At 39.7% G+C, this 22,709-nt stretch overlaps 2 protein-coding genes across 6 annotated transcripts in view; one reads left to right on the plus strand and one right to left on the minus strand.

The window, feature by feature from the left end:
* Positions 1 to 9,210, plus strand: part of mark4b (MAP/microtubule affinity-regulating kinase 4b) — a 236,789-nt gene extending 227,579 nt beyond the window's left edge. For 2 of the 4 annotated variants that reach the window (XM_051922150.1, XM_028803979.2), the window contains one exon: positions 1,651 to 9,210. In XM_051922150.1, coding sequence (XP_051778110.1) covers positions 1,651 to 1,984 — 334 coding nt within the window. In that variant the 3' untranslated portion in view covers positions 1,985 to 9,210. The remainder of the gene's footprint in view (positions 1 to 1,650) is intronic. The other 2 variants (XM_028803986.2, XM_028803994.2) reach the window with 2 other exon arrangements.
* Positions 9,211 to 15,146: 5,936 nt separating this feature from the next.
* Positions 15,147 to 22,709, minus strand: part of LOC114653601 (solute carrier family 22 member 6-A-like) — a 97,825-nt gene continuing 90,262 nt past the window's right edge. For both annotated transcript variants that reach the window (XM_051935522.1, XM_028804006.2), the window contains exons 9-10: positions 16,769 to 16,975; positions 15,147 to 15,386 (exon numbers count right to left, since the gene is read on the minus strand). In XM_051935522.1, the coding sequence (XP_051791482.1) occupies positions 15,314 to 15,386; positions 16,769 to 16,975 (280 nt within the window). In that variant the 3' untranslated portion in view covers positions 15,147 to 15,313. The remainder of the gene's footprint in view (positions 15,387 to 16,768; positions 16,976 to 22,709) is intronic.

The raw sequence follows: 22,709 nt of genomic DNA on the forward strand, positions 1-22,709 counted from the left end.
ATGCCAACAGATTTAAAAACACTTAAATTGCTCTCTTAAAGAAGTTAGAGGTTGAGGACCGTGACATCCTGGAAAAACACAAACCTACCAATGTTAAAATGAGAGGTTACATCGGTCAACATACTTTAACTTTGCCGCTATCCGGTCAGTTGAACACAAAAAAAAGACGTTTCGCTTGCATAGCTATTTACTGAATGTCTAGGAGGTGGGACAAATGACCTTCCTTCAGAAGATATAGTGAAATGTTTAATCTTAAGTTTAAAATGTCCAGTGCTGTTAAATTAAACAGCTTGCTCCATGAACAGATGCACTTGGCTACAAGACAAGTGACGCACATTTTTTAAAACATCCAAAAAGATAGCTCTCTGTATAGAGGGTTTTGGCAAAAAGTGCCTCGTGGAGTCTTTTGTGGACATACCTGCTGGTTTCTACAGTCCCTTTGCAATGGGAGCATGGGAAAGGCGCTATATAAATAAAATATATTATTATTATTCAGGCAAAGCATGGATTTCTTAATCTTTATTGAATGGCCATTTTTAAAGTTTAATCTACAACTAAATAAAAACTAATTGAGGTAATTCACCAAAAACACAAACTAAATTAGCAATGATTAAAATTTCATAAACCTAAACTGAAATTAAAGTTAAAACAAAGTGATTTGTGTGCTTCCAGTGATTTATATCTTTTAAACTAACACATAATGTATGCGCTGAGTCCAACAAATCCACATCTGTTTATTAAGCTCAACTTGTTTAAATAGCATTCTTTGCATCCTGATTTAATTTTTCCTTGTAATCCACTCCCCACCTTCTTCTTCCTTAATTTAACCATTTGCTTTTACTTTTTAAAAGCAATTATGGCTTCCAGCATGTAACTACTATTGGTGTTCCTCATTGTAAATGAACCACAGTCCTCTAAGGCTGGTGTTAACACCCCACAGTGTAATGTGGTGTGACATATCACTCATTCCTCATAGAACAAAAGGCACTGTTTAAAAGTGCCGTTCATAAACAGAGTACAACCCAAATGCTGAATGTGACGTTTTGGGGCTGAATATTTTCAGTGGTCACAAATCTTATAATAATTATTTGCAGTTAGTAATAGAAGTGTTAAAAAAATGATTGAAAGCATACCACCTTAGGCATCATTTGTCTGAAATTTAGAAAAGACATAATCACTGCATTGGTTTTGAAATGTATCTTGTCTCTGGTTAGTATAACTTGGGATGGTATGACACATGTGTATTATGTAATGACAGACACAATAAATTGCTACTTACTGAAAAGAAGTCGTCCTGTGAAAATATTTAAAGTGTATGCTGCCCAGTAATTATGTTTTGTTCTATTGTTTACTTTGATTTATGTGATAGTTTGTATATTAAGACTGCTTTGTTTACTGTTCACTTGACAAGTTTCGTGCATAAAATAAGATTTCATTATAATTGTATGCTTACAGAATATAACAGAAATACTTGAACAAAATCAGCTTATCTGATGCCCAAAATTAGCCAAAAAAAGTTTTTATTCATCCCAGGTCTTCCCTGCGTGGACCTTGAAAAGTGCTTTGAGTAGAGATAGTAGTGCTATATAAATGTAAAGAATTATTATTATTTTTATGTTAACACATATTCTCTGTCTTTCTCCAATCTAGTCGCCATCTACCTGGGAATAAAAAAGAGGCAGAGCCCCGGGCCTCCCGATCTGGCTGGGATGTGAAGGTGCGGAGCACACAGGACCCAACGGAGATGTTGGCAGCACTAAGAGAGGCTGTGCAAGCCTGTGGGTGCCAAGTGCACAGTGCTGGACCATTTCTGCTGTCTTGTACCAATGGAGTAGCGGGCTCCCGCATTGCTTTTGAAGCTGAAGTGTGCCACCTGCCAGCAGGACCTGCAGCAACTAGTGGAATATGCTTCAGACGGGTATGGGGTGCTCCCCTTGCCTTCCAACACATTGCCACAAAAATCTCCAAGGAACTGCAACTCTGAGGTTAGGACAGGATGAGGAAGGGGTTAGACCTAGGAACTCAAAGGCAAACAAATATAAAAACATGGAGTATCCCCTTCCTCAATCCTTTTGTAGCTTAGCAGAGGCCTTGAAATCCCAAAATCCCCCATAATTCTTTTATTTTTATTTTTATAAATTTTAACAGCTGCTGATTAAAGAGAAAGAGTACACAGTAAATTATTCTGTTCAAATGATCTTTTATAACACAACCAAGAGGCAGTTATATACAAAGGAAATTTATAAAGATATTGGATGAAGGCAAATCAACGTAAAACAAGCTGTTGCCGTTGTTGGAGTTCGATACTCTGCTCATGTTATACTTTAACTACTCTGATCAAGGCTGTCGTAACCCCTTTTTCTTTCCCATGTTCGCCGATTCAAGCTGTAAAGTATGAATATCAAGCACTGCCAATATGTCAGTCGGTTCATTTTCTACAATGTATAAATTTAAATTCATGTATGCATTCAAATGTTTGTTAGTTCTGTAAAAGTTTTTTTTTGTTTTGTTTTGTTTTTTTGGCTGCCAGGTTTTGATTTTAAATGAGGATAGCAAACTATGATCCGAAGGTGTATTCTTTTAAAGAGAAGAAATGTGCAGATTCAATTTGTGAAGGTCTATTAAAAGTCTGTCATGTGCTACTGACACGCCAAAATGCTCTAAAAAAGATGAATGTGGAGACCGTGCTTCAGAGCCTTGTACCTGATTTTTATGACATTGTCGTCTTCATTCCTACTTGTACACACTAGAGTAAGATGGCTTTTCAGCTGGTTATTAATAGCATTTCAGTAATCACTGAAAACATTAATTTGGCACTCAGTGAGAGGTTCGGTTGGAATGAAGACGGAAGCTTAGTCCACACTAACACGGATGAATTGAACAGCATATCTGCTGTTTGTTTTGGCTTTCCATCCACTGTGAAACTGTGTTGTCAACCACCAAATCTTTTTGAAAACCGTTTCCAAAGTGTATTAATTTGGAAACACTGCCACTTGTATGACAGTGTGAATAGGGAAGATGGAACGTTCTAAAAACTGTGAAGCTTGATTGTCTTGTGATCAAGCACCGACAGTTTTATTGTGATAAACTCCCATCTTAAATGTTGGGATTCTCTGCATGAGCCGATGGGAACTATGCTTTGAATCGCTCAAATATTTTACCATATTAATTTGGACAAGGCTCCCAGTCTATATTTTCCATGGCTTTGGCTACCTTATACTTACTTGTTATATTTAAAAGTAGTTGTATTTCACTGTCTTTTCAGACAGAGAAGTCTGATTTGGCATTTTCTCCCGGTACACCATGTTTTGCCTCTGCTTTTTGGCATTTCAGTCTCCTTTGCCCCATATGCAAACCACACATGCCCACAATAAGCAAGATTTATACACTTCTAGCTTTTCAATGTGGATGATAAACTTTGAGACCATGATTTCAAATTGTTAGTGTGGATGGAAAATGTTTAAAACAAAATCAGAGATTTTACAATTATCTAGGTTGGTGTGGATTAGATCTGAGATACACTGCAGTGCTAAAGGGACATGGTGATGAAACAAATCTCTGCACAAGTTGTACATGTTAACCAGATCTTAACATCCTTGCGCACACACAGGTATTGTGAATTTTATTCTTCATGTTTGGAAGCCTCAAATTAGAGAAGACTTACTGACAGTGTTGGTTTTTCAAGTGATATATCCATTCCTTTCGTGATCACCAATACATTTCAGTAAGCAGATAGAATAAGAAATTTATACCAAAAGTTAAAAAGCACATTTTAGAAAAATATTTTAAAGGGAAAAAGTACAAGGCTGTTAAGAGAACAGATGTTATCGCTATTGGCAGACGAGCACATTGAAAACTGGACAATGGCCTCACTGAAAAAAGGGGGAATTCTACAGCTTTTTGAGTACTGTTTTCCATTTTATGTTCTTTTCATAATATTCTGATGCTCACTCTAAGGTTGTCTGGGAAGCAGCTGACACAGGAAGCCGGATTTTAATTACTCCTAAGAAGCAACTGTGTTGTACAATTGTTGTGCAAAAATGGCCAAGGAGTTTCCCTATGAAGCATTGCAGATTGACAGGTCTCGTATGTAATCATTCTCTTTCTTTTGCTGACGTCGTTGTCTTCTGTGTCCATTCTAGATGACTGTGTCTCTTACTCATCACACCCCAGCTCTTCTCCAGGTTCTACCTCTGGTTCCCGGCCTCAAGGGTGGTTGCTTCCAGAGTCCAATAAGCAATGACTGAGCCCTCTGTGCTTTCTTAATGATTCAAGTGAATTTGAAAAAAAATGCTTAAACACTGGCTTCAAGTTGAATGAATGTTGTTTTCCCTTACTGTCATTTTTTTATACTGATGTATTTATTGGATTTGTACTTGTATTTAAATTCACAAGTTGCTCAAGAGTGAGTTCCTCTCACACACAAGGTCTCTGCTGGATAAGGACCTGTTGGCTAACACTGTTTATGTTTAACTGTCTGTTTTTTATTTTTGAGTTCTCTTTTTAATGCTTTACACTTTAAGCATACACCTTTAACTGAGGCAGAAGTGTTGCACATATACAGTATGAGAGGATAAAAGTTAGACATGCAGAAAATAAATAAAAGTAAATAAATAAAAAATGAATGTGGGGGGGAAAAGAATTTACTTCATATGTCAGCTGTCTGCAGAGCAGTTTACTTCAATACAATAGACAGAGACGAGGCTGCTGGTCTGATGACATGTGGGGGCAAGGCTGCGTTTCATAAGGGAAATCATTTATGTGGCAGGAGTTACTGATGCTTACCTGGGGAGGCACGAGGAGAGTCACTGTAATATTTTAAAATGTGGGGAGAAGTGTTGTTTACAGAAGGAAAAGGTTTACCTTTCGTTTCATTTTTTTACACGTACCTAATTCTGTGTAAATTTTGTGTTGGCTTGTTGTATTCTTCTGATTGCAGGAAAAAAGCAAGCTGATCAAACCGCCACGAAGTTATACTGTTCGGTGTGTCTTAAATCAGTGGAATTAAAATGAAATGTTACAGTGCCAAGAGTTACTCCCAGGTGACCCCTTTTACCCAGATTATCCAGCTGTCTGTCTTGGGTGTAGGGGTGGGCAGGCTTACACAGGTGCTTTGGGTATTACCCTCCCATCTGGAGTTCTCTAGATTTCTACAGTAGGTGTGATACCCTCAAGTGGGCCTTAGTCACATTGTTCCTTTCATTTTTGACTCCCAGATGCCCCCTGCTAGTGAAAGTAGTTTGAAGTGTATAACAGTAACGGAGAAGGATTGAGTTGTACAGAACGTGATTGTGGCTGCTTATCTTCTGCCTGGGTTTGCCGCAGTCTATCCAGCTCACAGTATTGTGTCAGTTATGCTGACTATGGTGTCGGCAGAGGGGGGTGAATGCTTGCCCTTTCTGCACAGTTACGTGAAAACAGTATGTTCAATATTGAATCACCTATGGCATTTTGAAATGGTTCTAATTTTTTTATAGACACCCTACACTAGCATTTAGAATGCCCTGCTAAAGTTCAGAACGCTTATTGTACCAACACAAATCTCAGAAACATTTTAAAAAGCATTTTACATCAGTAAGAAAATCTGGGAAAGATGCTTACTCTGCTCACAGTCTTTTGTCATCCACAAAACACTTTGGATTACAGTGATGTCTGCATTGAGCCTGACGTCATTTCTAGTAACATTATCACTGGCTGCCTGGTGCTTGAAATTCCATACACGCTTCCAGATGTGAGTGATGATCTATTATATGGTGCATCATGTAGTGAAGAAGTGCTGTGGATTTAGCACAGTTCTGCAGTGCAGTGAGGTTGCTTTCTTTTTCTTTCTCTTGGCCACCTAAAACCTTTCAATTGGTCTTACTTCCACAACAGTTCCATGCCTTTAATAGTGAACTTTTTATCATGTAGACATGTTCGAGAAACACAAGCTCCATGCAGTCATTTTGTCAAACCATTTAGATTCATATGTGAAAGCTAAATACTCAGAAAAGAATATGATGGAATTGAAGACCGCTGTGTTGATGTGATGTGATTTCACTTACTGATTCTGCAATAACAGTTCTCGTTGAATTATTATGAAGCTACTGTTTACTATTCCTTTGGTTAGTAATTCAGTCATTTCTCGATTCTTCGCTACTAGGGCTAGTGGTTATTTACTAAGAAGTAAGTACTATAGAATTGAAAGCCCCTGTCAGAATCATCCTGAGTTATCCTACGCTGAGTTATAGTCCGTTCACTCTACACACCACTCCTCTCCATTCTGGTCAATTATGGAGTCGGTCCTTTGACAGTTTGGTGATTTTATCTGGCAGAGGGCTGCACATTATCTGCCTCCTGACTTGTAAGTGGCCCTGTAGAAGCTGAGCTTGGCCTGTGTCTCTTCTCTCGTGTCACGCGTCAGACGATCAACTGCAATAACTATTCTTGTTTGAAATCTCATGAGGCCACTATTTACCATTTACTTGTTGAGTAATTCAGTCAGATATTTATTTTCTCGATTCTAAATGATGCTACTAGGGTTGGCTATTACTTAGTGACATGTGAGTAAGTTCTATAGAAGTGAAAGCCCTGTCTAAATTCCTATAAGAGCCAAAGAGTAACTGGTCACCTCTACTACAAGCGAAATACAAATCCAAAATTGGGAATTTGAGAATCTCTTGACAAAAAAAGTATAGAGATTGCACTGTGATTGAGTAGGTTTTATATTGCCAAAAAGCATGCTCTCTATGAAATGATTTTTGTTCTTGGCCTTCTTGAAGTCTAAACATTGTCATCGCCCGTATTAACTACATGTCAAGTTGTTTCAAAACGAACAACTGTACCCAGGCTGTGAGATATAGCACACCCATAAAGACAACGTAACAAATGTAGAATATAAAAGCGACACATTTGCACATACTGCTTGCTGTAGGAGCTGCTCAATGCGCTGTTCACTTTCCACACGCTGTGTTCATCACTCGAGAGTGTAAGAGCAGAGTGGAGTTTAGTTAAATCCATTCCACTTTTACACAAAGCATTGTTGGCATACAAAGTGACTTACTTATTAGAGAACTTCACAGGGGATTGGGTAACCTTTAGGGGTACTTAGATACGTGTCCCTTAGGTCTGAACACTGTGGCATTTTAAACACTGAACACTGGAGAGCCCTGGTTATACTGCAGGGCTGCGTCTGCCTTCATTTCTGTTTACCATGGACTTCTAAGGGCTATCTGACTGAAGAATTCAAAAGAATTTGGGACTAGTCATCAGATTGTAGTTTGATGTGACGTGCATGGTACTAAATAGCGCATACTTGAACTTCTGGCTGTGTTTACTCAGTTTTAAGAGGATCTCTGATTTATCCAGGCTTTTAGAGTGACTGGTATCAGGGAATCACGTGGAGTGATACATGGAGCTCTGCCAAGCTGTGGTAACATACGTTTTATGTTATTTTTAACCATGTACAAAATTTGTTATAACACATTTGACCTTTAAGATGAACTGATAAATAGCAGTGTATGTTCATGGTAACCTTGTCCTTTTAGAGGTTAGAAAATGTGATGGCTGTCCTCAGCAACATTAGGAAATCATATCACATTGTCAAACTTGTTCAATCCAAGTCACTGTCACCGAGGCCTGAGCTGCCAGTTCTGGCTGCAGTAGCATAACATTCACTAAGAAAATGTCCTTTAGCGTTTGATCACCAGCAGCACATCCATCAAACAGGAACTACTGTATAGCTTAAAATGTTTGTTTCCAGTAAATCTAGACTGAAGACCATTTTATTATCCACTCCCAATGTTAGTCATCAATTCCAGCCCCTAACATCATCTTCATGCAGTTCAGTGGCACAAGCAGCAGAGATGGAACAGGACACGGCATTGTCATGCTTACACACGCACACTCCCACCCTCGCTTAGCTGTTCAGTGTTGCCAAAGGGTGTAAACCCTCCACCCCTCTGCTCCTTTAGTTAATAATTCCCTCTTTGCATATTGTGAGAAGTTAATTTACAAGACGTGAACCAGTCATTCTCCTTGTACCAGCTGTTCCTCAAAGAGGAGAATTTGATTTTTAACGTTTGCTGCAGGTACTTCATACTCCTCCAACTTGGCGCTCCCCTAGCTAGAGAAGGACAAGCTGTAAATTCGTTGTTTTCCCAAAGTTGTTGTTGTTTTTAGATAGCTCAGTGCTGATAATTTTTAAAAGCCTTCTGATTCGACAGCCATTCATGTACATAATATTCAGAATGTGTGATGGTTAAAAATGTAGGGCATATTTGATTATTGCTGTCCATCCATTTTTTTCAAACCTGCTCAATCCGGTTTAGTTTTAGAGGGGCCAAAGCCTATGATGGCAGTAGTGGGCACAAAGCATGACCAGCACCGGTCCGGGGCTCTAGGCCATCTTAGGACACACTCACTCATATATTTCAAATTGTCAGTAAACCCGCAAATCATGGGGTTGTGCCAGGAAACTTCATAACAAATCACGGCGGTTTCTTTTAGATGTTAAAGGAACATTTCATATGTTTGGATGCTTTGACTTGAGTGTTACAGCATTAAACCAGCCAAAACCCCTTTTGAAATTCTTTGTGGATGCAAAGGCCTTATTAAGATAATCATTGTACTTTCCCATGATTCCTAATTGCCTCCTGTCCCCTGCCTCACTCAGCATCAAATGGTTCCACATCAGATACTTAAAACACTCACTTTCTTAACATTATGATGAAAATGAAGCAATCGGTAAGCTAAGTCGTAATTTACCATTTTCTCTCCATAATGGTTCAACTAAGGCTGCCACAAGTGTGGTTTGATCTTTCGATAACCACACAAATTCGATGAAAATCAATGTCCTAGAAGTGCTGCAGCGAGGAGAATGACAAGACAGGCTTGAAACCGAAAAGCCCGCACAAGGAGGTTTCCAGCGAGCAAGTGAGTGGATGGGTTCTTGAGTTCTCTGTCACATTTCCCCTGCCGAGGGTCACAAGTGGACTGATTTGACAGCTTTCTTTGGTCTGATCATTAACAGCCTTTCATAATGAGGTACAAACTCTTTTCCCCTTGTAAAAACCCCTCAGAGTGCTTGTATTTGTATTACTGTGTAGAAAAAAATATGGTTAAATTAATGAAATTTTAAATTATTATATTTCATTTACTAGATCAGACGTGTCTAGATGTGAATCTGCAGGGTACAAACCTCAAACAATAAAATTTACCAATATTAAATTATTTTACTTCTCTCTTTGTTTTTTTTTTTTATGTTTGCTTTTGTGTTAACTGTGGTACATATTACCTTTCTTTCTCCTCCCCATATCGGTCATTGCCACCTCCAACATGGCGTCAGTCCTTTAACAGTGCGGTGATTTTACCGGACAAGGGGCTGCACTTTATCTACCACCTGACCTGTATGGGGCCCTCCAGGAGCTGAGCTTGGCACACATTTCTTCTCTTGTGTTACACGTCCGAGGATCACCTTGCAGGCTTATCCTGAGGCGAAAGCGGTGCTAACACTAAATATGTTGTCTCTTTTTCTCATCATAGTACTGTATTGAGAAGATGCCCACTGACTCTGCTCCTCTTGGTCGGCACATCCTAAAACTCGAGCGTGCCAGAAGGAGGCGTCACTTGTTGATCAGGGTGAACTGCAGGACGGAGCTCTGATAAACTAAAAGGACCATGAAAACCCTTTATTTTGGAAACCAAGAAGAGGCCTTACCTTTGTTGTTTTGATCTTTTTGTTTTATTTGCCCATTGGGTGCTCTTTTTTGTTCATTAAAGACGTATTAAATAGTGAGGACTGGGTTGACACATTTTTGACACCCAACATTTTATTTTCTTTTTTGTGTGCTCTTTCCGCAAGCACAACCTCTATATATAAAGCAGTAAGACATTAACGTCAGATGGTTAGACACTACCTTTCTTAACATTATGAAGAAAATGAAGCAATCGGTGAGCTAAGTCGTAATTTACCATTTTCTCTCCAAACGGTTCAACTAAGGCTGCCACAAATGCGGTTGGACCTTTCAATAACCACACAAATTCGGAGGAAAACAATGTGTAGCATAATGTCATCCAGTGTCCACAAGAGGGCAGAAGTGCACAATGGAGCATGGATGGCCGACAAAGAAAGGCAAAAAGATGTACAAATATGAACCCCCTCTTAATAAACGGGCATTTTTACTATGCTAGTAAATTAATATTTAATGGAGTTGGTGAATGATTAGTAAAAATGAAAACACTGAAAAAGACTTGAGACACACGTCCTTACATATTTGTGTGTGGCTTCGTCCACTTTCCACCTTCAATGATCCAGCCTACTTATAAATGTCTTCTGTCTTTCATCTGAAGGATTGTCTTAAATTGAGGGTTAGAATATGGGGAGGGCAACGCAGTTTTAATTGAAAATGAAAGAAAATTCTTCAGCAGTGAACCAAACTGCTTTTCTCTGCTCACATTGGTGTCATGGCGTGCCACACTGTTCCCTATATTGGGAGTTGATTGTTTATGATGGGTTGACAGTGCTGTGTTATGTCCAGTTTGTAGTGACTTGCAATTTACAGAAATAATGTTTCATTCACATGCTCTCAGTAAATATGAGTTTCCGAGTCAGAAATTCCATCCATCATCCAACCCGCTATATCCTAATACAGGGTCACGGGGGGTCTGCCGGAGCCAATCCCAGCCAACACAGGGCGCAAGGCAGGAAACAAAGCCTGGGCAGGGCGCCAGCCCTCCACAGGGCACACACACACACACACACCAAGCACACACTAGGGACAATTTAGGATCGCCAATGCACCTAATCTGCATGTCCTTGGACTGTGGGAGGAAACCCACGCAGACACGGGGAGAACATGCAAACTCCACGCAGGGAAGTGAACTCAGGTCTCCTTACTGCGAGGCAGCAGCGCTACCACTGCACCACCGCCCATCAGAAATTCCATGTGAACAAAAACAAACTCCGCTGCAAATGAGACAATGAGTTGTAACGTAAAGCTGACCTTTCACCTTAAGTCAGTTGTATAAAATAAAACCTGTATTTTATATTTGTATATTTCTGGTCAGCCAGAAATAACATTTTTTGATCAAACTGGATTTGAAGTGAAGTGGTACACGTACAGCAATTAATTTATTTTAGTCTTCATTCCCATGATAAATGTCATCTATTTTTTAATTGCTGTTTTTTTTTTTGGAGACAATGTCACAAATCAACAGCGACCTCGTGATTTTCAACTTGGAGTTCCAGACCGAGAGCACGTGAACGCAGCATGAGATCATGCAGCTGACTTACACAAATGCTGCTGCCGCAGAACTTGTGTCATAAAGATGGACCGTTGCTTAGACCAAGTTCTGGCTGTAGCATAGCAGACAAAGAAATGTAGTCATTTAGAGCACAGCTCACAACAGTCATTCAAAATATAGCAACATTTGTACTTCAAACAATAATGCGAAAAATTGAAAAACTGGTGTGCATCCAATTTTTATTATACATATAGGGGAAGTAAACTCTTTAATGTTTAACAAGAGACACTTGTACAACACACTGATGTGATGAAAGCTTGTGCAGCACTGGAAATGTCGCCATGGTGCACCCCACAAACCACTGTATCTGCACTCAGTGAAAAGTCAACTCTCACAAGTCTCATCCCTTTTAATTGTAGGTAGTCTGTCTGTCTATCTGTCTGTCTGTACATCCTTCTGTCTGTCTGTGTGTATCTGTCTGTCTGTCTGGTTCTGAGGTGTTCACACCATCTATCATGCTCATTAAACTTGGTGCAGTGTCTTTGGCATTTGCAGTAACCTAAGAGCAGACCACTGCCAGTTCATTCCCTGTTCTCCCACTCACTATAAGGCACTGAACAAGTCATTTAACCCGTCAATACTCCAATTCAAACTACATATACGGTACATATACTGTATATAGTGTTGAGCAAAAGAAAAGTGCCAAAATGTATTTTCCTATTTCCATCTGTCCATATCTTCAATACTTCTTCTTCTTTTGGCTGCTCCCGTTAGGGGTTGCCACAGTGGATCATCTTCTTCCATATCTTCCTGTCTTCTGCATCTTGCTCTGTTACACCCATCACCTGCATTCTTCCCTGACAGCTCTATCCTTAGCATCCTTCTCCCAATGTACCCAGCATCTCTCCTCTGCACATGACCAAATCAATGTACTCTCAACCGTCCAACTTGAGCTGACCCTCTAATGTCCTCATTTCTAATCCTATCCATCCTCGTCACACCCAATGCAAATCTTAGCATCTTCAACTCTGCCACCTCCAGCTGTTTCCTGCTTTCTGGTCAGTGCCATCGTCTCCAACCCATATAACATAGTTGGTCTCACTACAGTCCTGTAGACCTTCCCTTTCACTAAATACTGCATTTAGTAGAGAGTCACAAGAGCAGGAGCAGTCCTGGCCCAGGGTGGGAATCACCTCTGGATGGAACAGCAGTCTGTGACAGTAACAATTGTGAGAGGTGACAAACTAAAACTGTGCTGGCATCTGTGGCACAATGGCAGATTTAAATACGAGCCATAAGAACACATCAGGGATGAGACAAAGTGGACTGATGCTGTTTCAGTACAACAGGCCTTAACTGCCACAGACATTGTATTAAGTGTTCTCAAATGTATATTTATTTTATTTTTTAAATACTTCTAAGCACAAGATCTGCTAGCAGACAAACTATATCTTACGACTTATCTTCAAACACAGGGCAATAGTTGATATTATGGTAATAAAGTAAACCAGGATGGTCTGCCTCCCTCCCTCCATCTTTTTTTTTTTTTTTTTTTTTACAAATGTACAAATATAATAATAATAATAATCACTATACAATTTCTTCTTTCTCTACCTGTCAAACAGGTTGAGTGAATTTCTCAGTAAGCATTATGGTGGACGGCCGGCAACTCATCCCAGCCGGGACGCCCCTGAGATGGAAGGATGGGTGAAGGCAGCTTTTCCAGGACACTGCCTCCCCCAAAACGCTAGATGGCAGCTCCCCTGGAGTGTAATGGTGTCCCGGATTCCTGCAGGTCATCCTGGGACTTGGAGTTCGATCTCTTAGCCCTGTTGGGTACCATGGGTGCCGCCATAAGGAGCTGTGAGAAGACCAGAGGAGCCATGCCTCATTCATAGCCCAGAAGTATCCCAAGTCACAAAGACAGAAGCCCCGAAGTACTTCTGAGCTGAAGAAAAAAGCCAATTCTTCATCAGACCCGGAAATGCTTGCAAGTCACATGAGCTGACGGACAGAAGCACTTCCGGGTCAAAGACTGATGAAGACCCAGCAAGCAAGCCAGAGTCGGGAGGTGTAGGACAGAGCTTGCTGGGAGGTGTGGAGGAGAGATTAATTATTATTACTATTATTATCATTGTTATTGGTGGCTGTGGTGTGTGAAGGGCTTCATTTAAAAGAAGATATTAAACGACTTCTAGGTACTCCTAAGTTACGAGGACAGGAGCCCTGAAGTACTTCTGGGCTGAAGAAAAAGGCAGTTCTCCATCTGACCCATAAGTGCTACCAAGTCATGTGGGCGGAAGGACAGAAGCACTTCTGGGTCAAGGACTACATAAGGACTGGTGAAGACCCAGCAAGCGAGCCGGAGTTGGGAGGTAGATGACAGAGCTTGCTGGGAGGTGTGGAGGAGAGAATTGCATTCGGTATTGTAACTATATTTATTGCGTGTTTATAATTGCCTGTTTACTGTGGCTCTGGTGCTTGAGAGCACAGATCCAAGAAGGAAAAGAATTAAAACCCCTTTTTGAACTTTTACCTCAAGTCCCGGACGTTAGAGGCCCTCTAGTGTCACAGCATGAAAGTCTACAATAGGAACTGAACTGGCAGAGCTGTGATTTACTCCAACATCTCACCTACACACCTCCAAGGCCGTGCCAGCAAGACCCTGCAAGGTGAGCTCACATTAGAAAAAACATATCTACAGGACGAGAGGTATATTTACACATAAAAGTTTTCTTCCTAACTTAAAAATCTATAAAACCAGTGGTATTCTTGCCCCATATACCAAAAAAGCGTATAACAAAAAGATGGGAGGGTCAAGGAAAATAATTTATAGGTAATGAATTACCATACAGTGCATCTGATTAGTCAGCACATTGATGTAGAAAAGGCAAATAAAAAACATTTGAAAAATAAGGCCGTGCCTGCTATATGTGCATGGCCTATTAAAAAAGAGCTAAGAAAAAGGAAACACGTGTTACTTATGATAAAAGAAATATGAATGTGCCTGTAAAAAGAAAACGTGAATTTGTTGCTCTACAGATATCAAAACACAGGAGCTAGAAAACCTGCAGAACGAGGCCAGTGTTCACAAGATAAGGAGTCCACTTTTCCTTATTTTAACACTTAAAACAAAATCAGCACTAACAGAATAAAAAGATCAACGCCCTTAGCAGTCTAACTAAACAGTCCTGTGTATAAGTAACGTTTCAACCTGACTTGTGATCTGACCTGACCATTTGTCATTCATGGTATTTCTGTGCTGTTACTGCGCTGCCATTTAACTCACTCGGTGTTAGTTTTGCTGATGAAGCAGAAACAAAAGCAAGTCGTGTAAATGTGTGACATGTTTCATTATCAAAGAGAACTAAAATAAAACTGTTTAAATAATCATCTGTTTTCATGCCCACCAGTTCACCAGCCCACCAGCTTATCTGGGGCTCAGCTAGAAACCAGTCATATTATATTTTGTTCTTTAAAATATGTGTAATTCTGAAAACCAGAGCAAAACTTAAACTTCTTTTTTAATACGCCTCCAAACTGTAAACATCACATTCATTCTTTGAAGCATTCAAAGTGGAACATCTAGAACAGCTGGGGGTCCCGGTGGGCCGCACTGACACCAGAGTTTGTTTGCTGCATTCAGTGTTTAGGGTGACCATTTGTTTTATTTTAATTTGTAAAACTTCCACTATGATCTACTTACTTCACCTCCCAATGTCTTATTTCCAAAAAAACTCTCCGACCACCTATTACCTAAATATATTTTCTACTATTTTATTTTCTAAAAAGTGACACATTTGAAGTGACGTTATTTACAGAATTTTTGAGTGCTTTATACAAGAATACAAAAGTCTTAAATTCATAGCTCCCATAAGCATTCTAAAAAATCTTTCAGATTTGAACAAACAATACTTGAAATCTTTACTAATTTTCTCCAAATTATTTAATTTTATGATACAAATAAAATGTTGAGTCACATCCTCTTTAACTCCACTAATCTAACAGAACGTCATACAACTCACAATGTTTACAGCTGAAAGATGCCACTGTCCATGAAGGCCAATTCAAATCAGTTATTGAAATATCTTCACAATTTACTGGACAGCAAAACCTCAGGAGTAATTTCACCCTTTGTATTCTGTTTTCTTTTTTCTTGACTTCTAGAAATATAATAACAAACAGATTTTAGTGTAAAGGAATTTATAAATCCACTCTGATACAATTCACAGTCGGACTGCGTATGTGGCAAGCAACCAGAAGCCACCCAGTCTCATGAAGAGCAAGTGCAATAACACCAGGAGAATGTGCAAAAAAAATTTTTTTGATTTATTAAAATCAAAACACATTTCAAACAAGCAAGTCACATTTTACAAAATTAGGTTTGAATCAAATCAGCGCCCACCCATAAGAAAGAGAGCTAGGCCAACATAGTAAAATTTGAATAGTAGGAAAAATAAGTAAATAAATACATAGAATATACTGTAATAGGGAGAGAACCTGCTTCCTCAATTTAAATGCATATTCTAAAATGTTATTGATTAGATCCTGCCAGGTTTTGAAAAAGTTCTGCACAGATCCTTTAAGTGAGAATTTGATTTTTTCCAATTTCAAATAATATACAACATCAGTTACCCTCTGACTTAAAAGAGGAAAGTTAGGATTCTTCCAGTTTAGCACGATAAGTCTACGTGCCAATAGGGTACTGAAGGCAATCACAGTTTGTTTGTCCTTCTCCTCTTTAAGCCCATCTGGAACTACACCAAACACAGCTGTTAGTGGGTTAGGAGGGATTGTGACCCCAAGGCTGTCTGAAAGGCACTTAAAGATTTTGGTCCAGAATGATGTTAGTTTGGTGCAGGCCCAAAACATGTGACCCAGTGAGGCTGGAAGTTGATTGCAACGTTCGCAGGTTAGATCTTGCCCTGGAAACATTTTGGACAATTTTAAATGAGACAGATGTGCTCGATAAAAGATTTTAAGTTGAATAATGGTATTCTTTGCGCATATGGAGCTCGAGTGAATTCTGTGCATGGCTACCATCCACTCATCTGCTAGTTGAATTACTAAGTACGAAAATTAGATGCTACAATAAGTTCAGTTTTAATGAAGTTAAAAGTTATTCTATCATCAGGAAAAGCCATTCATTATAGCTGCCTTTTTTAGGATTTGCATCATATTGAACGCTTCAAGTAGCAGCCATGTCTTATTTTACCAGTGTTAATGTGGGTCTTTTGCCCCTCCAATCCCAAATATGAAGAATGTGTACCTTGAAGTGTGTTGATCTTCCATTTAGGACCATTTCTAGGGATGGACTCTGGCTCCCTGAGATGGTTGGGTGAAAGTATGTTTTCGGACACAGTGTGGTAAAATCTAGACTGTTATCCATCCATTTCTGATCCCATATATTAATATGACTTTGCCACACTTTCACTTTTTAGTGTTGCTTTGGAGATGTAAAAGTAGGCACAAAACTGAGCCTGGATTAATAAGTTTGAAAGGACCACCATGGCATCTGCCTCTAGCACAGTTCGCCCGTACTCACCGTTGTGCCTCCACATACTCTATGGTGTCTGGCAATGGCATATTACGAGTCTCTGGAAGGAAGAATACGATGAGGCCTGCAATCACAGGCAGTGCCCCGTACACCATCAGAGGTAAACCATAAAGGTAATCTTCAAGCATCATGACTATCGGTGCTGTCATTGATCCTACTCGAGCCATTGTTGATCCAAATCCCATTCCAGTTTGCCTGTAAAATATATGAATATCATATAAATATCTCAACATCCCAAAAGTACAAAGGTGCAAGAGCACAGACAGTCTCCTCAGTCTACTGTGGGTGGAATCATTAAAAGAGAGCGTCCATGTGTAGCAGTCCGGTGTCGCTAAGATTCACACCATCGATAAGATGGTGATTTATTTTTATTTTTGGGGGAGCTTCCAGGGATGCACCCAGCCTTGGCCCGACCTGCACACACCCACAAACAGAAACAAAAAGCCACTGGTAATAAAACAACAATTAAAGAATGTTTTAAACAATAATAAATTAAATACAGTAAAGCCTTGGATTGCAAGTAACTTGGTCTGCGAGTGTTTTGCAAGACAAGCTAAAATTTTTAATAAATTTTAACTTCATAAACGAGCAAGGTCTTGCAATACAAGTAGTACATCTACGCTTTGTCTGCCAAGCGTCACGTGATCACAACTGAGCCGATGGTTCTTCTTTCTCTCTCTGCGGGATTGTGGGTAATCGTCCACCATGCTCGGTCTCAGTCGGCGTGCCTCACTTGTATAGTCAACATCCGTATGAGCGTATACTGTTCACTATAGCGCTGTGACCACGTGTGTGTTGAAACGTGCAAGTCCCCGTCTTGCACCCCAAAACACGAAGTTGAGTCTCAGTACTTTCACAACACCAGCTTTATTCAGCTTGAAACAGCAACAGCGCAGTTATTTATTGTAGCGGGATCTGCCACTCTGCTATACACAGACACAGCAGTTAGGCAGGGTCAGGGCCAGGTTAGTGGCCAAGTAATACTGTGCCCTACGCATTTATAATGTTCCTTGTATCACCCGTCAATGGCAGGCACTTATAGCATGAAAGCGATCAGCTCGGATTCGCTTTTACGGCAAACTGCTACAGCGCTGGGAGCCTGCAGTTGCTTCTGGGCACTCTTCCACTTGTCATCCCATTGGGTGGAATCCCAAAAGAGTTTAGAAACCTTACAGTGCATAAAACATTTTTTTTAATTTTGTGTCCAAGTGCAGTGACTTTTCAAGCAAAAGCAACTGTCATTGGAGAGGCTCCTTGTTAAAGTCGCAAAAAAAGAAAAAGATTCCAGTGAGCCAACAGATAGAAGTGATTCCGTTATTTAGAGTGAAAGTCGTGCTACACAATAACCCTCCTACTCTCTCTCTCGTCTCACTCACACCAGCCATGATTATTTTCAAACTTAAAGTGCAGGTTAATTTGTTTTATGTATTTTTACTTTATATTTTGTATTAATCATTTTTATATGAATAGTTTTGGGTTGTGGAACAAATCATCTGAGTTTCCATTATTTCTTATGGGGAAATTTGCTTTGATATACGAGTGCTTTGGATTACAAGCACGAATCTGAAACGAATTATGCTCGCAATCCAAGGTTCCACTGTATAGGCAAACTACAATGATCCCTCCCCAGTTCCCCTTATGGCAATTATACAATAACCACAAACAAAAACCACAAACAAAAATCACACACTATGAAGTCCATGAAAACAAAATGATGGTTGGAAGATGACAATCCTGAGAACAGATTCCGTAGAAAATGAATGAAACAGTCCTACTGGTAGTCCTGAGTGGCGAAGGGTGAGATTTGCAGGAACGCTCCTTTTGAAGACGCACAATGATGAATCCACCACTATACACACAACAAGCATGTACGAGACAGTCCATTCATCGGGAAACGATCCAGGGCGCAATTAACTTTTCAGACGACACATTGGACAGGATACACAAAAACACCGATCTCTCGTTGCTCCATCAGGCCCCTCTGTTCAACTTTCCTGCTGGCCTCTATTGTTCCCAGTGGCACCTACTTCCGTTTCAGTCATCCTATGTGGGTAATCTCCCTTGGGCTGCTGGGAAATGAAGTTCTACCCACAGTAGCACTTCTACACATGTTATTCGAGTGTGCACAAAACATTGAGGTGTAGTAAGAATATTGGCCTTTAACATACATACACATATGTCACACATACACAGAGACAGTAAGAAAATAAGCTAGACATGGTGGCATTAAATTGTGATTTCCATTTAATGTATTTACTTTTTAAATTAGTAATCAAAATGCTGAAGTTTTATGGGACCATCTCAAAATCTCCACTTTATTTTTGTAGGTACTTAACTGATTACTACAAAATGAATGTGGCCTTCTGGCTCCAACAAATATGGCCCGTTCATTTAAGGAAAAATGCTGGAAAGATTGATAATGGCTTTAGACACTCAGCATCTTCAATTTCCGACTAATGATGGGTCATTGGTAAATGATTCGTTCTTTTTAAATGAGTCTTTTCAGTGGATCATACGAATCAATTTGCAAGCACAAACAAACAAATTCAGTGAAGCTCAACGGGAGTGCTACAGTGTCTCCTGCGTGACGTCACCAGCGTCTTTCATTTTGCTGATATTGGCAGATGTTTAAAGCGAAGCACAAGAACTGCCTGAATTGTGAGTCTCAGCTCACTTCACTTATGATTTATTTGAGTTTAAACTACATCAATATCAGCAAACAAAAACTCTGTCATGGATGATTCTCTCATTCACCATACAAGTGTACTGCTATAACAACACATTTATATTAGAATGTACTCATTGTTGGAATCGTTTCAAAAGGAGTCCATCTTACTAACCAAAGGTTGTAAACCGGATATGGACGCAGGGCGCATCGAGGCGCACGCGCACTGCCGCACTGCACAGAAAACACAGAAACGAGAAGGTTGTAAACCGGATGTCACGTGCACTGCTGCACTGCAACGAGCCCGCCACCTGTAAACTAGACTTGCTCTAATCCACTGTGCCAGTAATGTAGATCACATACCGGTCATTCAGTTTGGCGCCCCACCCAAAGTCAAACGCAGCAGCGTCCACAGAGAAAACAAAAACGAGAGGATTCAGCGCATATGTGAATCACATTACAGTATTACAGTACCGAATCCCCACATGTCCAAACTACACGGCGTAAACCGGATATGGATGCAGGGCTGAACTTGCTGTGCTCCACTCTGCCAGCAGTCTGTGTCAGCAAAGGCAACGGAATCACGTCTCCACAAAACGAGACCGCTTTACTACAGATATGCTTATGTAATTAAATGACATTTCCCCAGACGCACCCACCCTCCATGATATGTCATCCATCCAGATATCGGACGGAGCAGAAACTGATTGCCATTCTTGGATTTCCGATTCGCTGGCCAATCGCGGGCTTACTAGTATACAGTATAAACAATACTTAAACTAATATACTGTATGTATGTCCCTTTGTACATTCACACAAAAATGAACCTTATAAAAATATTTTTATTTTTCTATGAATAATTTGCTTTCAACTTTCCTTTAGTGCAGTTTTTTTATGGCCTTTGACTCTGCTGAGCATGTATCATTATTTATCACAATTCTTGGCATGATTCTTGTTCCTTTGCTTCATAAACAAGTCATTAATCACAAACGAGTCACATGTTGTGTTCATCTGTAATGTAATATCTTATTTTAATTATGCATTTTAAAAGTGTTGACATGCATTGTGTACTGAAATAGAACAATGCCATATGAATTATCATCATGTACTGTAAATATAAAATAAATTATACATAAACTCTCACACACGCACATATATATATCTATTATAAAAAAAATCTTGTGACGAGACGTGATCTTCTGAAGAGAGACAGAGACACTTTCACTTCCCGCGACACGGTCAAGTCACGTCATTCTGACATCCATTAGAAGCATGTTCCCGTGAGACGGTGACCTGGCAAGAAAAGTAATAATCAGCCCGGAACAAGTGGAGTTGAAAACCCTGCGGGGTCAGAAATAAAAGACAAAGAGTAAAAGACACAGTAGAACTTCATACAGACGTTCAAAAACGTTGGCGACATACACATGCAGAGCAGGTTACAAATTATGACAGCAGTGAAATTCGAAAGGCACACAAAAAACCTTGGCGTGATACACATGCAGAGCAAGTTCAAAAATATGACAGTATTAAAATTCGAAAGAGTCAACAACAAGAGAGTACAGATCGCAGTCGCACAAACAAACGGAAATTACTGTAGTACCTGGTGAAATAACGGAACAGCAAAAAGAGATTGAATATATGGACATAGGTGATATGTCAGAAGTACTGTATGTAGATATTGTAAAGCTTAAAAGTTTAAGTCGGAGACTTGTAGATCGTCTAATTCATGTTGCCATCAGGGAAAAGTACTGCTGCTTCCCAATGAAAGTGAAATCCACAAACACAAGCAAAATATACGCGTCTACAATAATCATTTCGCATTTGCATCATTCGATGCACAAAACGTTGATTTACACAATAATGGACCATACGCTATGAGAATCTGTGTTCCTGTAACTATTACAGCTACGACAAGTTTAATTTCGAAAAACACACAATTTAGTCAGGTGTATATTTATGATCACAGAGAAGCGATGCACCATAGAATCGAAACAGTTAAACAATCCAACGTAATAGATATTATACAGCCAATAATGGATACAAATCCATACATCCAAACGTATCGCACTTTACACGAGATTTAGCAGCAATACACGGACAAAGACATTTTCTTGGATTTCTATATGAATCCGAAAGATCACAGTCACATTTATAATAACCCCACATGTGACGAATTGTCAGTGATAATAATTTCAAAAGACTGAGATATCAAAGACAGAGTAGATATTCATGTATGTCCAAAGGCAAAGCATGCTTCATCATTTCTGTCAAATAGTTCGCTACATTCAGATCCTTTACTCTTTCCTTTGTTTTTCTCAGATGGCGAAACAGGATGGTCGTACAATATGAAACAAACGCATTCAGAAAAATGAATAACACCCACACAATATTTCAGGTCAAAATTAGCGATACGTTCCCATGTATTTAACCCACTGCTATCATCTCAACGTCTATTGCAGCATTACATTATTAATGCGTATGTAAAAGTTGCAGCTAATCGTCTCTTCTTTATTAAATCGAATCAAGCTAAACTTAGAACAGAATATATGCAAAGTCTCATTGATCACGTTCAAAATTCAAATATCAATAGTTCAGACAAATTCAAAATAGGTAAAGCATTAATATTACCATCATCATATCAAGGTGTCCAAGAGCATTGCAACAGTTATATCATGATGCAATGGCAATATCCAGAACTATCGTCTGGCCAGATTTATTTCTTACAATGACGTGCAATCCACAATGGGCAGAAATCCACAGCTTCTTGAGAACAATGCCATCCGGCTACATCGGCTCTGGATATTCCCACTTTCATAAGTAGATTGTTTTATCAGAAAGTCTTATTTTTATTGAAACGATTTTCACTCAAGGCCAGTTATATGTATTATCAAAAGTGAACAATTCCCATGAGAAAAAAACACTTTAAATTGTATTTCCACAGGACCAAACCTGGGGGTTTGCAAGTTAAGCGAGCAGGATCCCCTAGTATGTATATATATATATATATATATATATTAGGAGATAGCTGGCAGCTCAAACCAGCCAGAATCCCCTGAAATGGAAGGATGGGGGAAGGCAGCTTTTCCAGGACACTGCCTCCCCCAAAACGCTTTCATGGGCAGGTGTGGGCAAGTCCGTCGCTATGTCATTATCAATTAAGCAGATAAAAGGCCTGCAGTTGATTTGAGGTGTGGTGCTTGCATGTGGAAGATTTTGCTGTGAACAGACAACATGCGGTCAAAGGAGCTCTCCATGCACGTGAAA

The sequence above is a fragment of the Erpetoichthys calabaricus genome, chromosome 1 (assembly GCF_900747795.2).
Source record: "Erpetoichthys calabaricus chromosome 1, fErpCal1.3, whole genome shotgun sequence".
In the NCBI taxonomy this organism is placed as follows: Eukaryota; Metazoa; Chordata; class Cladistia; order Polypteriformes; family Polypteridae; genus Erpetoichthys; species Erpetoichthys calabaricus.